The sequence below is a fragment of the Thamnophis sirtalis genome, unplaced genomic scaffold (assembly GCF_051295495.1).
Source record: "Thamnophis sirtalis isolate CommonGarterSnake01/CBP01778 unplaced genomic scaffold, rThaSir2_p1.2 scaffold_13, whole genome shotgun sequence".
Lineage (NCBI taxonomy): Eukaryota > Metazoa > Chordata > Lepidosauria > Squamata > Natricidae > Thamnophis > Thamnophis sirtalis.
In genome coordinates, this window is record NW_028261393.1 from 16,869,841 (window position 1) to 16,883,289 (window position 13,449).

A 13,449-nucleotide genomic window follows, 5' to 3' on the forward strand; every position below is an offset into this window, starting at 1 on the left:
CACATATCTAGACAAAGAGAAACTGGAATAAGGGGGGGAGAAGTGCATTTACAATGGATGTACACCGAAGTGGAAATGTTGTACAGAAAGAAATTGCAAAATAATATTTTTTCTTTTTGTATTTTTTTAAAAAAACTGCTTAATAAAAATTTTCAAAAAATAAAACCGGCGAAGGTTTGGTTTCAGAAGGAAACCATGGCCCCAAATCAGCGATTCATTATTGCATTTTGGCAGGCTGGTCTTGAAAGTCTTCTGAAACAATAAAAAAAAATGGAGAAGGGAGGCTGTGTGAAATCCATCCTCTGTCCGGTCCTTGCTGTAAAAGGTTTCCTCAGTTTACACGCAGGAAAGAAGGAAACAAGTTCTCCCTCATGCTTTGAGCATGCGTTACTTCCTATCTCTTGTAAATTAGATGATTCACGTCCTTTAGTCACCGCACCAGCGGCTGCCGTCTCTGCATAGCCATCCATCCTAAAGTCACCTGGCCACACCGCACACAACTGATTTACCTCAGGCAATTCATTTGACAGGACAAGGATGCTCTCCGTCACTTGTTCACCTGCCCTGCCAGGCCGCCCTTTAAATTATACACTGAACTTTGGACTCACAGCCTCCATCTCTCTCCGGTGCTCTCGGTTATTCCCTACTGAAAAGCAAACCTCCCCCTGCTTTGTACATGCTGGCAAACAACAGCTCAGCCGGGATCGGCTGAACCAGCATGATTTAAAACCAGAAATAAACTAGCTATGCAGATCAGGGGAGAAGAGAAGGGAAGTAACACAGTAGGCCCAAACTCCTATTGCTGCTTAACATGGCTTGCCACTGTAGGCAAAACAGCTCCATTAGTTTGTTCTTGATGTACAACAGTTTGTTAAGTGACCATTCTAAGTTAACAACAGCACTGAAAGAAGTGACTCATAAGCACTTTTCACACTTACGATGACGGTCATGTGATGAAAATTGAGACACTTGACTACAGAACAGTGGTGGGTTCCGGATCCCGTTGCAACCGGTACTCTGCAACGGGGGCGGGTGTCCACCACATGCTCGTGAGTTGTGCATGCATGCATATCACTGCCCTGCGATGCTCCAGCTGCTCAGCGGAGCATCGTGCGGGCGCCGTACACTGCACGCACATGCGCAAATGCCCCGGTTGACTCAAATAGAGGTAAGGAGAGCAGGTGGGTGGGTGGGCCCTCTGCAGCACTGTACCGGAACGGTGCCTGTGGCTCTCAGCAGGTACCACTACACCCGTACCGGGGTGTACCGGCCGGAACCCACCACTGCTACAGAGTCATAATTTGTGACAGTTGCAGTGTCCCAGATCATTTCTGACAAACAAATCAATGGGGGAAGCCAGATTCACTGAACAACCTCACTTGACAACTGCAGCAATTCACTTAACAACTGTGGCAAGATAGGTTGTAAAAGGAGGCAAAATTTGCTTAACAAACGTCTTGCTTACGACCACCACAGAGCCCAAAATTTGTGTTGCTCAGTAGAGAACCATCTGTAGTTGGGCCATTTTCTTCTTTTTCCAATGATTAAGGATGCACATTGGTCTGTGCCAAAAGCAAGGCAGAAGGAAAAATCTGGATACCGTTTACCCAAATCTAGCAAGTACGAAGAAAAAGAATTGCAGGAGGGATGGAAAAAGAGGATGCTGAAGCAACTTACCTAATGCCAAAGACGCAGTGGACATAATTCCAGATAGCCCTCCGGAGCATGGATGTGTCCACCCCACTGTGCATGGCTATGGTGTTGTAGGTCAGATTGTACACTACTTGGAATTTCTCGTCCAACAGTTGTCCCACATCAGGGTACAGCCGGTTGATAAGCGAGTAACCATGATCTTCCCAGGTGTAGTCCTGTAGGAGGTGAAATACAGGTTGGATCTACAATCTGCACTAAACCAGGATTAGCTTTACAATAAAGGTGACATCTCCTTCAAGCCAATGCCATCCAGGAAGTCACTACAGCTGAGTTCATATCAAAAGCTAAGCCATAAGGTAAAGGTAAAGGTTCCCCTCAGATATATCTGTTAGATGTTCCCGGCTCTAGGGGGCGGTGCTCATCTCCTTTTCAAACCCGGAGAGCCAGGGCTGTCCGAAGATGTTCTCCGTGGTCATTTGGGCGGCATGACTAAACACAGAAGGCTCACAGAACGCTGTTACCTCCCCACCAAAGTGGTCCCTATTTTTCTACTTGCATTTTTTACGTACTTTCGACCTGCTAGGTTGGCAGAAGCTAGGACAAGTAACGGGAGCTCACTCCATTATGCGGCGCTAGGGATTTGAACTGCTGACCTTTCTGATCGACAAGCTCAGCATCCTAGCCACTGAGCCACTGCGTCCCAGTTTATTTAAACCATATAAACCAGTGCACAAACTATCATGCTGAGCTACTTATCATCTGGCTCACTTCTAGTATTAAACTATGAACCCTAGTTCATACAGCCAAAGGGTAGATTTACAGAACACATTAATTAAGCCAAACCAAACGATTCATCATTTGATTAGCGTGTGCTGTGGGATTTTTGACATTCTGTGTGGGATGGGGATAAGCATGTATCCAAAGCATGACTCACGGTACCTGGGCTCGGAAAGTGGGAGGTGTCTGCTCTCCTCTCCTGGTGAAATCCTTGTAACCAAACTCTGGATCCTCCACAAAGCACAGAACGTTGGGGGGCAGGGAGTGTTCAGCAATGTCTGCTGGAGATAGGAATCAAAACAAACACACGTAAACCATGTTGTGATGCCATCAATAGTACTTAAGCTACGAGCCTCGGTGGCACAGTGGTTAGAGTGCAGTACTGCAGGCTACTTCTGCTGACTGCCGGCTGCAGATCAAATCCCACCAGCCTGAAGGTTGACTCAGCCTTCCATCCTTCAGAGGTGGGTCAAATGAGGACCCAGATTGTTGGGGGCAAGAGGCTGACTCTGTAAACCGCTTAGAGGGGGCTGTAGAGCACTGTGAAACGGTATATAAGTCTATGTGGTATTGCTATCATCCTTCCTTCCTTCCTTCCTTCCTTCCTTCCTTCCTTCCCTCCCTCCCTCCCTCCCTCCCTCTCTCCTTCCTTCCTGTTAGAATGCAGTATTGCAGGCTAACTCTTCCCCCTGCCAGCAGTTCAAATGTCACCAGGCTGAAGGTTGACTCAGACTTCCATCCTTCTGAGGTGGGTCAAATGAGGACCCAGATTGTTGGGGGCAACAGGCTGACTCCGTAAACCGCTTAGAGGGGGCTGTAGAGCACTGTGAAGCTGTATGTACTGTAAGTCTAAGGGCTATTGCTATTTCTCCCTTCCTTTCCTTGGCCCTGGTGGTGCAGTGGTTAGAATGCAATATTTCAGGCTGACTCTGCTCACTGCCAGCAGTTCGAGTCTCACTGGTTCAAGGTTAACTCAGCCTTCCATCCTTCCGAGGTGGGTAAAATGAGGACCCAGATTGTTGGGGGGCAATATGCTGACTCTGTAAACCGCTTAGAGAGGACTGTAAAGCCCTGTGAAGAGGTATATATGTCTCAGTGCTATTGCTATTAAGACTTACATACTGCTTCATAGTACTTTACAGCCCTCTCAAAGCGGTTTACAGCAGGGGTCCCCAACCCCCTGGCCATAGACTGCCACTGGTCCACAGCATGCCAGAAACCGGGTCATGCAAACAAGTGTACTCCCCATCCACGGGATACAGGCAGCACAAAAGACCACACCCCCTCAGGCCATGGAAACACCTCTCTCTCCATGGATCCGATCCTTGGTTGAGGGACACTAGTTTACAGTCAGCCTCTTGCCCATAACAATCTGGGTCCTCATTTTATCGACCTCAGAAGGATGGAAGGCTGAGTCAACTTTGAGCCGGCGAGGATCGAACTGCTGGCAGTCAGCATAATTAGTCTGCAATACTGCATTCTAACCACTGCGCCATTACTGCTCGTACATCAAAAGGTTTGGTTGGATTTTTGAGGGGATGGATGAAACTTGCACACCAAAAGATTCCAGATCTCCAAGCCATTCTCCACTAGGTCGTTTGACTAAAATTCTGAATGGGTGGAAGTCTCAACGCCGTTCAGAGGTAGCCCTGCCTCACCTGAGGGAGTCACAAGTAGGCTCTCTCTCTTTTCCATCTCAAAGCGGGTCTCCATCTCTTCCTGGGTGACACCTTCTTCCTCCAGTTGGCACTCCTGCAGCAGTTTCATCCTCTCCATCAGCATTTCCACATCCTCCATAGCATCATTGCTCTGAGGAAAAGTGAGAACAGGGAAGATCATTTCAGGCAGCAATCCACCTGCCTTACTTCACAATTCAGCGGCAATGTTGCATTCCTATGCTTTGCCTTTACTATCTGTTGAACTCTTCTACCACTGGTGAAACCCTGATGGGGACAAGTAGCGGGGAACAAAGCAAACTCTAGTAAGACCACACCTGGAATACTGCAACCAATTTTGGTCACCATACTACAAAAAAGAGGTTGAGACTTTGGAAAAAGTTCAGAGAAAAGCAAGTTGATCAAAGGCCTGGAGACTAAACCATATGAAGAACGGCTTCTGGCTAGTCCAAGGAAGAGAGGAATTAGGGGCAACGTGATAGCAGTCTTCCAGTATCTGAGGGGCTGCCACAAAGAAGAGGGAGTCAAATTATTCTGCAAAGCACCAGAGGGCAGGACAAGAAATAATAGCTGGAAATTAATCAAACAGGGAAGCAATCTGGAATTAAGGAGAAACTTCCTAACGGTGAGGACAATTAACCAGTGGAATAGCTTGTCTTTGGGAAACCTTGGATGCTCCCTCCCTGGAGGTTTTTAAGAAGAGACGAGGCAGTCACTTATCTGAAATAGTATAGGTTCTCCTGCTTGAGCAGGGGGCTGGATTAGAAGACCTCCAAGGTCCCTTCCAGCTCTATTCTATTCTAAAAACTGGTCCCAACAATCTACCTTCTTGCCTTCTTTGCAAGAGTGTACCCATCTTCTCTAAACCGGATGGCATGGTTTTCGGACCTCCCTCTGAAAAACCACAGAACTGCTTCACCAGGAAATTCTTCACGTTTGCCCAATACCCTAAAGGAAAGACCAACCAGGGTTTTGAAGATCTCTCCTTCTCTCTAACCACAGAGCAATAGTAAACAACTGAGTTTCCATTGACTGCTTTTGCCCCGCCCTTGGCTCAGAGTTAATCTTGGTTTTGCTAGTGTTAGAGAGTCCCTTCACTGCAAATCAGCAAGTGGGGTTTACTGTGCTGTGCTACGCCCTCGTTTGCTGGATTCTGTGCGAGTTTTGGGGACTTGAATCTTGTGGCTGAATCCAGCCCAGAGACAGCAGAAGTCGGGAGATGCCTATCCATTTGGTGGCATCTTATTATTTATTTTTTGGGGTAGAAATTGTTGTTATGGGAGAAGGACCCAGGATGGTTTAATTCATTCTGGATTCAGTGGCTGAAAATTAATTTGGGTCTCCCCAGTCATTAATTTCACACCATCACTACACTATGTTGCCTGTTTTGGGATTATCCAGGGAGGAGGAAGAGGGGGAAGGGGAGGAGGAGGAGGAGGAGGAGGAGGAGGAAGAGGATGATGACTGTAGAGGAAAAATCAGCAATGTAATTAGTCATCAACTTACAACCACAATTGGGGACAGGATTTTTGTTGCTAAGCAAGGCAATTGTTAAGTGAGTTCTGACTTTACGACCTTTCTTGCCACAGTTATTAAGAGAGTCAATGCAGTTGTTAAATGAATCGTGCAATCATTAATTGTCTCTGCTTGTCAAAGGTTGGTTGTGAAGATCACAAACAACAATCATAAGGTCACAAACGACCCTGGTATGTTGCAACCATCAAAATGCATGCCAGTTTCCAAGCCCTTGAATTTTGACCACATGACTGTGGGGATGTTGCAACAGTTGTAAGTCTGAGGACAGGCCTTAAGTCACCTTTTTCCAGTGCTGTTGTAACTTAGAATGGTCGCTAAGTGAATGGTAGCAATGGTGGAATGGTGGTTTAACTTCCCAGTCAAAAAGTCCATGGAGATTCTCAGCCATCCAGGTCGTGGATGTCCCAAAGGTGTTTTTTCAAGAGGCAACTGGACTTTCTGGCTTTTCTTTAAAGACGTTTCGCTTCTCATCCAAGAAGCTTCTTTGGTTCTACGGAAGAGAGCTGAAGAAGCTTCTTGGATGGGAAACGAAGCATCTTCAAAGAAAAACCAGAAAGTCCAGTTGCCTCTTGAAAAAGCACCTTTGGGAGTCCCAGGCAAAGGCATTGTGACTGCCTACCTCGCAAGATGCTGTGTCCCCCATGCCAACCAGAGCCCACCCACTTTGGGGCCAGTTTTACTCCAACTTTAAGGGCTCCCTAAATGCATTAAAAAAAAAAAGCCACCAGGATCCATCTCCCCATAATGGGCTTACACTGGAACTGTTTGTCCCATCTTCCGAGCTGGGGCTACCGTCGCAGCTGCGTGGCGAAGGTGGTTGGAAGATGTGCCCAGTTTCCTGGTCAAGCTCCAGGTTGATGCCGCAGCCGAACACGAAGGAAGCCAGCGAGTGGTAGTGTGTCAGCAAGACCAAGGCCTGGATGAGCTCGGCTAGAGACCAACTGTTTTCCCCAGTTTTTAGCAGGGCCTGGAAGAAAGAAATCCAAAAAAAATCTCTCAGCTCTCTGCCTCAAATCAATGTATTCTCTCCAAAGCCCCTGAGCGCAGGACAAGAAGCAACGGGTGGAAACTAACCAAGGGGAGAAGCAACCTAGAACTAAGGAGAGATTTCCTGATAGTTAGAACTATTAATCATTTGGATGACTCGCCTCCGGAAGTTGTGGGTGCTCCAACATTGAAGATTTTTTTAAAATATATTATTATTATTATTATTTTAAATATACATCCACATTGTGTGTGAACAGAGTTGGTTCTGAGTATCATTCATATTAATCCAATTCACAATAACAGCATTAGTAATCCCCATCACATTTATCAAATTTAAGTAATCCTCATTATATTGTTTTAACATACTTAAACAACTCCTCACCTTTATCTCTATCTTCATCTATGCCTTTCTTGTTCAATCTGAACATTTCTCTGTTGTGTATGAACAAATTTGACTAGCTATCATTCATATTGATCCAATTCACGCTAATGTTGCTCATAGTCTCCATCGCCTTTGTCAAACTTATATAATCCTCATTGTATTATTTAACCGCACGTAAAGGGAGAATGTCTTTTTTTTTCTTCACCTTTTTACTATACACAAGATGCAAATAACAGCAACAGTTTTCTACTGAGGGGGTTGACCACGCCCCACGTCCAAATAGCCACCTCTAAACTGAAATTCAGTAGCTGACCCAGCACCAGCTTCTGCCTTTTTGTCTGCACCAGGAGGAGCTGCGCTTCTTCTATAGGTAATCCCTATCAGCTTCCCCTCGTGTAAGACGAGCAGGAGGTTCACCCTCTAAACCAGTGTTTCTCAACCTTGGCAACTTGAAGATGTCTGGACTTCAACTCCCAGAATTCCCCAGCCTATCCCAAATCATTATTTGTCTCATTAGGAAAGATACAAAACCATCTACAAAAGTAAAATGGACCAAGGAAATTCCCCAGAGGAATTTGCTTCAAGACACTAATTCTTGAGATGTCTCCTTCCTTGTGCAATGCTATAATTTTGTTTATTTGGTTTTGTCTTAGGGTGTCACATGAACCCAGGCATTATGGACTGTAAATCAGAGTTTATGGCTTAGTGTGGAAAGAACCAAGTTGCCGGACAAACTGGTTTTACAAAAAAAAAAAAAAAAAAGATAGGAAAATGAAATGTTTGCCGTCTTCTTTTGACTGCAGGAAACAAAAATAGCTCCAAGTTGGTTTGATCCAACTCACTTTCCACCAAGTTCGGCACTCACTTCAATGTGCTCCTTAGTGATCAGCCAAGGCCGGTGAGCTAGGATCTTGTTGATTTCATTCAGGTTCCTGAGTTTCTGCGGAGCATACTGCAAACCTCGCAGCCAGGCTGGGTCCCCTCCGACCTGCAGAAACTCTCCCATGTGGAAGCCAACCAGGTAGGAACAGTGATGCCTGGCAGCTGCCTGAAATAGAAGGGAAATATTGTAAAGTAACTCCCAGGGGCAACCTGTGAGGATCTAATGCAGAGGTGCAAAATATGCCCACGAGGTACTTGGTAAAGGTAAAGGTTCCCCTCGGACATATGTGCTGGTCCCGACTCTAAGCTCATCTCTGTTTCAAAGCCAAAGAGCCAGCGCTGTCTGAAGACGTCTCCGTGGTCATGTGGCCGGCATGACTGAATGACAAAGGCGCACGGAACACTGTTGCCTTCCCACCAAAATGGTCCCTATTTTCTACTTACATTTTTACGTGCTTTCGAAGTGCTAGATTGACAGAAGCTGGGACAAGTAATTGGACCTCACTTCGTTACTCGGCACTAGGGATTCGAACTGCCGAACTGCCAACCTTTCTGATCGACAAGCTCAGCATCTTAGCCACTGAGCCATCGCATCCCTGTAGGTTGCTAGAGGCCCGTTATTTTTCACATTCCCATGTGGGCAAGACGTAATTTCCAGAAGAAGGGAGAGATATCTAGGAATCAATATCAAGACTGACTTTTGATCCATCTAGTTTAGTGCTATCTACAGCAATGGCAGGAAATCGAAATGAGGGTCTATTTTTTTTTTTTTAGTTCTATTTGTAATTTTAGTCCTAGCAGTGTTTCTCCACCTTGGCAACTTGGATGGGTAGAATTCAGTCTCCAGAATTCCCCATCCAGAATGACACTCATTGTAGCAAAAGAGCAGACTGAGCTTGGTGGGCTGAGTTAAGCGAGTCGTCAGTCTAGAATCATTACGTTGCCACAAATGATGTAAGTCCAAACCAGTGGTGGGATTCAAATAATTTAACAACCGGTTCTCTGCCCTAATGACCAGCTGGGTAGGTGGGGCTTGGTGGTCATGTGACTGGGTGGGCATGACCAACTCAATGTCACTCACGTTGATGGGTGCTTCACGTTAGCTGTTATAATGCAATAAGGGTTAACCGGAGAGGCAGTTTCTGTAAGCAGGTCAATAAAGATTAGGCTAGAAACAACACCAGAATGTTTCCTTCCTGCCTTCCTTACAGGATTAGCCCTGCAAAGTGGGAAAAACACAAAAGGAGATTTCTTCCAACAACTGGTTCTCCTAACTGCTTAGAAAGCTAATAATCGGTTCTCTCGAATAGGTGCAAACTGGCTGAATCCCACCACTGGTCCAAACCCTCCTGAATTCCGTTGACCCTTATCTGGCACTGATTTAGCACTGAACCTTACTTAACTAGATCTTTAGGCTTGAGCAATAACTGCAACTTAGAGTATGGCCCTGATTCTTCACACCTAATACTCATGGGGTAAAAGGTGACATGGGCAGCAAGTTTTATTCACAACAACTACTCAGCAAAGGAGGGTTGGGCTGAGAACATCACCTGCCCAGCTTCCCATGGAGCTGCATGTCCCTGCCTGCTGGGGCTTTGAATCTAGGTCCCTGCGGTGCTCGTCCACTCACCATGATTGCGATGTAGTGGCGCTTGTGATACGGCAGTGGCCCATCCATCCTCAACAAGAGGTACTGAGTCTTCCAGAAGCTCGTCAGGTACTCTGGATGTAGTCCCATCACCATGGTAATGTTATCCACTCTACCCGTCGAAACAAAGGCTTCGATGAAGAGGCGTCGCTGGGCGCTTTCCACTCCTTCTTGTAGGATCTACAGTAAGGAGAAGGGCAGGGAGAGAATAGCTCAGCTGGGCAGAGCGTTTAGCTAAGCTGTTAAAGTACATTGATATATACAGAGAATGGGCAAAAAAATAGCCCCTGCAAGGTAGAACATCATCATAGTTTCTACTACTGGAGCAACAGGAGAGGAAAATAGTTGGTTTGCCCAAAGATCCCTTGGGATGAACTTGGCTATCCCAAATAGCAATAGCAATAGTAGTTAGACTTATTTACAGCTTCATAGGGCTTTCAGCCCTCTCTAAGCGGTTTACAGAGTCAGCATATTGCCCCCACAGTCTGGGTCCTCATTTTACCCACCTCGGAAGGATGGAAGGCTGAGTCAACCTTGAGCCGGTGAGATTTGAACCACTGAACTGCAGCTAACAGTCACCTGAAGTGGCTGCAGTACTGCACTCTAACCACTGCGCCACCTCGGCTCTGGCAGAAAGGCAGAAAACAACGAGGGACAGTTTGCTGTGGTGATTAAGGCAGGGGTGAAATCCAGCAGGTTCTGACAGGTTCTGGAGAACCGGTAGCGGAAACTTTGAGTAGCTCAGAGAACTGGCAAATGCCACCTCTGGCACGCCCCAGAGTGGGGTGGGAATGGAGATTTTGCAGTATCCTTCCCCTGCCATGCCCACCAAGCCACACCCACAGAACTGGTAGTAAAAAAAAATTGAATTTCACCCCTGGACTAAGGCACTAGGTGTGCAAAACAGGAGAGTGTGAGTTCTAGTCCTGCCTTAGGTACAAAGCTATCTGGGCGACCGAGGGCCAGTCTCACACGCTCGTCCCTTCTGAAATCTTGTCAAGAAAACAAGATTTCTTGTCAATTTTTTCCCTGCATCTTGTCAGTTTCCCCCCACATGCCATCACTCTGCTAAACAACTCATTCCCATAACACTGTCAAACTTTTTACTAAGACTGTATTACTATTATTCTTCTCATTCTTCCTATTGCCTATCTCCTTCTACTTATAACTATAACCTTGTTGCTTGCCTCTTTACAATTTATATTGTTTTATTTAGTTTCCTAGTATGATTTTGATTGCTTATTTAATATCCTATGACTATCACTAAGTAGAAGGGATGAGTGTGTGAGACTGGCCCAATATATTTATGACGACTATGATCCTGATTTATCACTTATACCTTTTATATACACTGAGAGCTTATGCACCAAAGACAAATTCCTTGTGCGTCCAATCACATTTGGCCAATAAAGAATTCTTTCTTTCTTTCTTTCTTTCTTTCTTTCTTTCTTTCTTTCTTCTTTCTTTCTTTCTTTCTTTCTTTCTTTCTATCTATCTATCTATCTATCTATCTATCTATCTATCTATCTATCTATCTATCTATCTATCTAAAAAGTGTCCATTGTCCATTACTTTAAACCAGCTCCCAAAGAATAGGTACAGCAGAAATTATGCTCAATCGGTCAATAGATTTAATAAAGTAAATAAATTCACAATAAATATATTCAATTTGGGGTGAATGCAAGGCAGAGCAGGCTGCAGGGATGTCTCTCGGATCATTTGCCATCTTCCTTATTCCTAATTATCTAACAATAGCAATCAAAGTGAAGTTGGGGAAACAACTTCCTAGCGGAAGAGGGTGGGGCGGGGAGAAAGAACAGGAGAAGGTGTTTTTTATTTAGAAAGATCTGCAAACTGAACTTGATTTATCCACAGCGGTAGCTTTCCACCCGGCTTCTCTCGGCTATTTACCAAAATCGGGATGCTAGTCAACAGTTCTAAGATTAGCCTGACTCTGAAATGGTTCTTCCTGTTTTGAAAAACAAGACATGCTCTCTATCCAGTCCGTTTCACGCCTGAATGCCCGCAGTCAATAGCTTCCCAGATCCCCTTCAAAGTCACAACTATGAAGCTGCCGTTTATTGTAAAAGAAAAAAGAAAAAAAAATATTAAATATCCTGGGAATAATCGTACGAAATGCTTGGAACGTGGGTGTAATTAATTTAAAATTAAATCCACCTATTTGGAGCACTCCCCACCGGGCACTACAGGTCTCCTGCGTGAGCAGGGTGTTGGACTAGATGGCCTCCAAGGCCCCTTCCAACTCAGGTACTGTTTATTGTTTACTGTTTACTATTTGCCACTGCTGTCCTAAAAGCAGGGATGGGCAGAGTTCAAGACCATCCTCCTGGATGATTTTTTGAAGCTACAATATCCAGCTGCTGAAGCAAAAGGCACAGACTCAACATGCAGAACCCAGGGAAGTCTTTTTAAGCATCAAGGTAGATTGATGGAGAAAGACAATGTTAAAAGGCTAATTCTGGTCACGTGCCTCCCCTCCCTCTGAGCTTGCTTAATTTCAAGAGAAGATACTTCGTTGCTGCCACGAAAAATCATACGGACATCAGAAATCCTTGCTGATCTTATTAGACGGGTTGCCTAGAAATCAGACAGGAGGTCAGCCCTTGCCCCTCCTCCCCCTTTCTGCAAGCGTCATTCAAAACAACTTATGAGAACAGAGAGAGAACGAAAAAGAGAGCTCCAGTTTGGTCTAATGGTAAAGGAAAAGTGGTAGGAACCAGGAGACTGTGAGTTCTAGTCCCACTTTAGGAATGACAACAGCTAGGATGACTTTGAGCCAATCACCAGGAGACCGTGAGTTCTAGTTCCCCTTTAGCCATGATGCCAGCTAGGGTAATTTTGGGGCAATCCCCAGAAGACTCTGAGTTCTAGTCCCACCATAGGCATGACCTCACCTAGGGTGACTTTTGGCCAATCACCAGGAGGCCAGGAGTTCTACTTCCCCTTTAGGCATGACATCAGCTAGGGTGACTTTGGGCCAATCACCAGGAACCTGCGAGTTCTACCCTCACCTTAGGCATGACATCAGCTAGGGTGACTTTGGGCCAATCACTAGGAGCTTGTGAGTTCTAGTCCCATTTTAGGCATGACATCAGTTAGGGTGACTTTGGGCCAATCACCAGGAAGCCAGGAGTTCTAGTTCCCCTTTAGCCATGACACCAGCTAGGGTGACTTTTGGCCAATCACTAGGAGCCTGTGAGTTCTATCCCCACCTTAGGCATAATATCAGCTGGGGTGACTTTGGGCCCATTTTAGCGATGAAAACCAGCTGGGTGATGTTTGGGAACATCAGGTTCAGAAGGTTTTAGGGAATGATTTAGATTAGATTTAGATTTTATTTGGTTTGTATGCCGCCCTATTCCCGAGAGACTCAGGGCGGCTAACAATAAAAAGGGGAGGGGATGCAAAAATAAAATAAAAAACAGCAATTTAAAATTCAACAACAGTCGTAACCTCGAATGGGGCTGGATAGTTCAACAGCCCCAGGCCTGCCGGAACAGCCAGGTCTTAGTTGCTTTGCGGAGGGCCAGAAGGGTAGTAAGGGTCCGGATCTCAACGGGGAGATTGTTCCAGAGGGCCGGAGCAGCCACAGAGAAGGCCCTCCCCCGAGTTGTCGCCAGCCGACATTGGCCGGCAGATGGAATTCGGAGGAGGCCTAGTCTGTGGGATCTGATAGGTCTTTGGGAGGTGACTGGCAGGAGGCGGTCTCTCAAGTACCCATGAGAAAGTCAAGATCTTGTGGGACTTCAGAATTCAGACTGATAGGCACTTGGCCCACAACACACCTGACATAACAATAGTTGAAAAGAATAAAGTATGGTTCATTGACATTGCAATACCTGGAAATGCACGAATTGAAGATAAACAGCAAGAAAAAATCACAAAGT

The 13,449-nt window shown here is 45.6% G+C and overlaps 1 protein-coding gene across 2 annotated transcripts in view; it reads right to left on the bottom strand.

Annotated features, from left to right (window-relative positions):
• Positions 1 to 13,449, bottom strand: part of SESN2 (sestrin 2) — a 47,811-nt gene that overhangs the window by 9,521 nt on the left and 24,841 nt on the right. The window contains exons 3-8 of one of the 2 annotated variants that reach the window (XM_087727864.1): positions 9,524 to 9,721; positions 7,877 to 8,059; positions 6,397 to 6,609; positions 4,089 to 4,239; positions 2,593 to 2,708; positions 1,678 to 1,868 (exon numbers count right to left, since the gene is read on the bottom strand). In XM_087727864.1, coding sequence (XP_087583990.1) covers positions 1,678 to 1,868; positions 2,593 to 2,708; positions 4,089 to 4,239; positions 6,397 to 6,609; positions 7,877 to 8,059; positions 9,524 to 9,721 — 1,052 coding nt within the window. Of the gene's footprint in view, positions 1 to 1,677; positions 1,869 to 2,592; positions 2,712 to 4,088; positions 4,240 to 6,396; positions 6,610 to 7,876; positions 8,060 to 9,523; positions 9,722 to 13,449 lie in introns of both variants that reach the window. The other variant, XM_087727863.1, reaches the window with a different exon arrangement.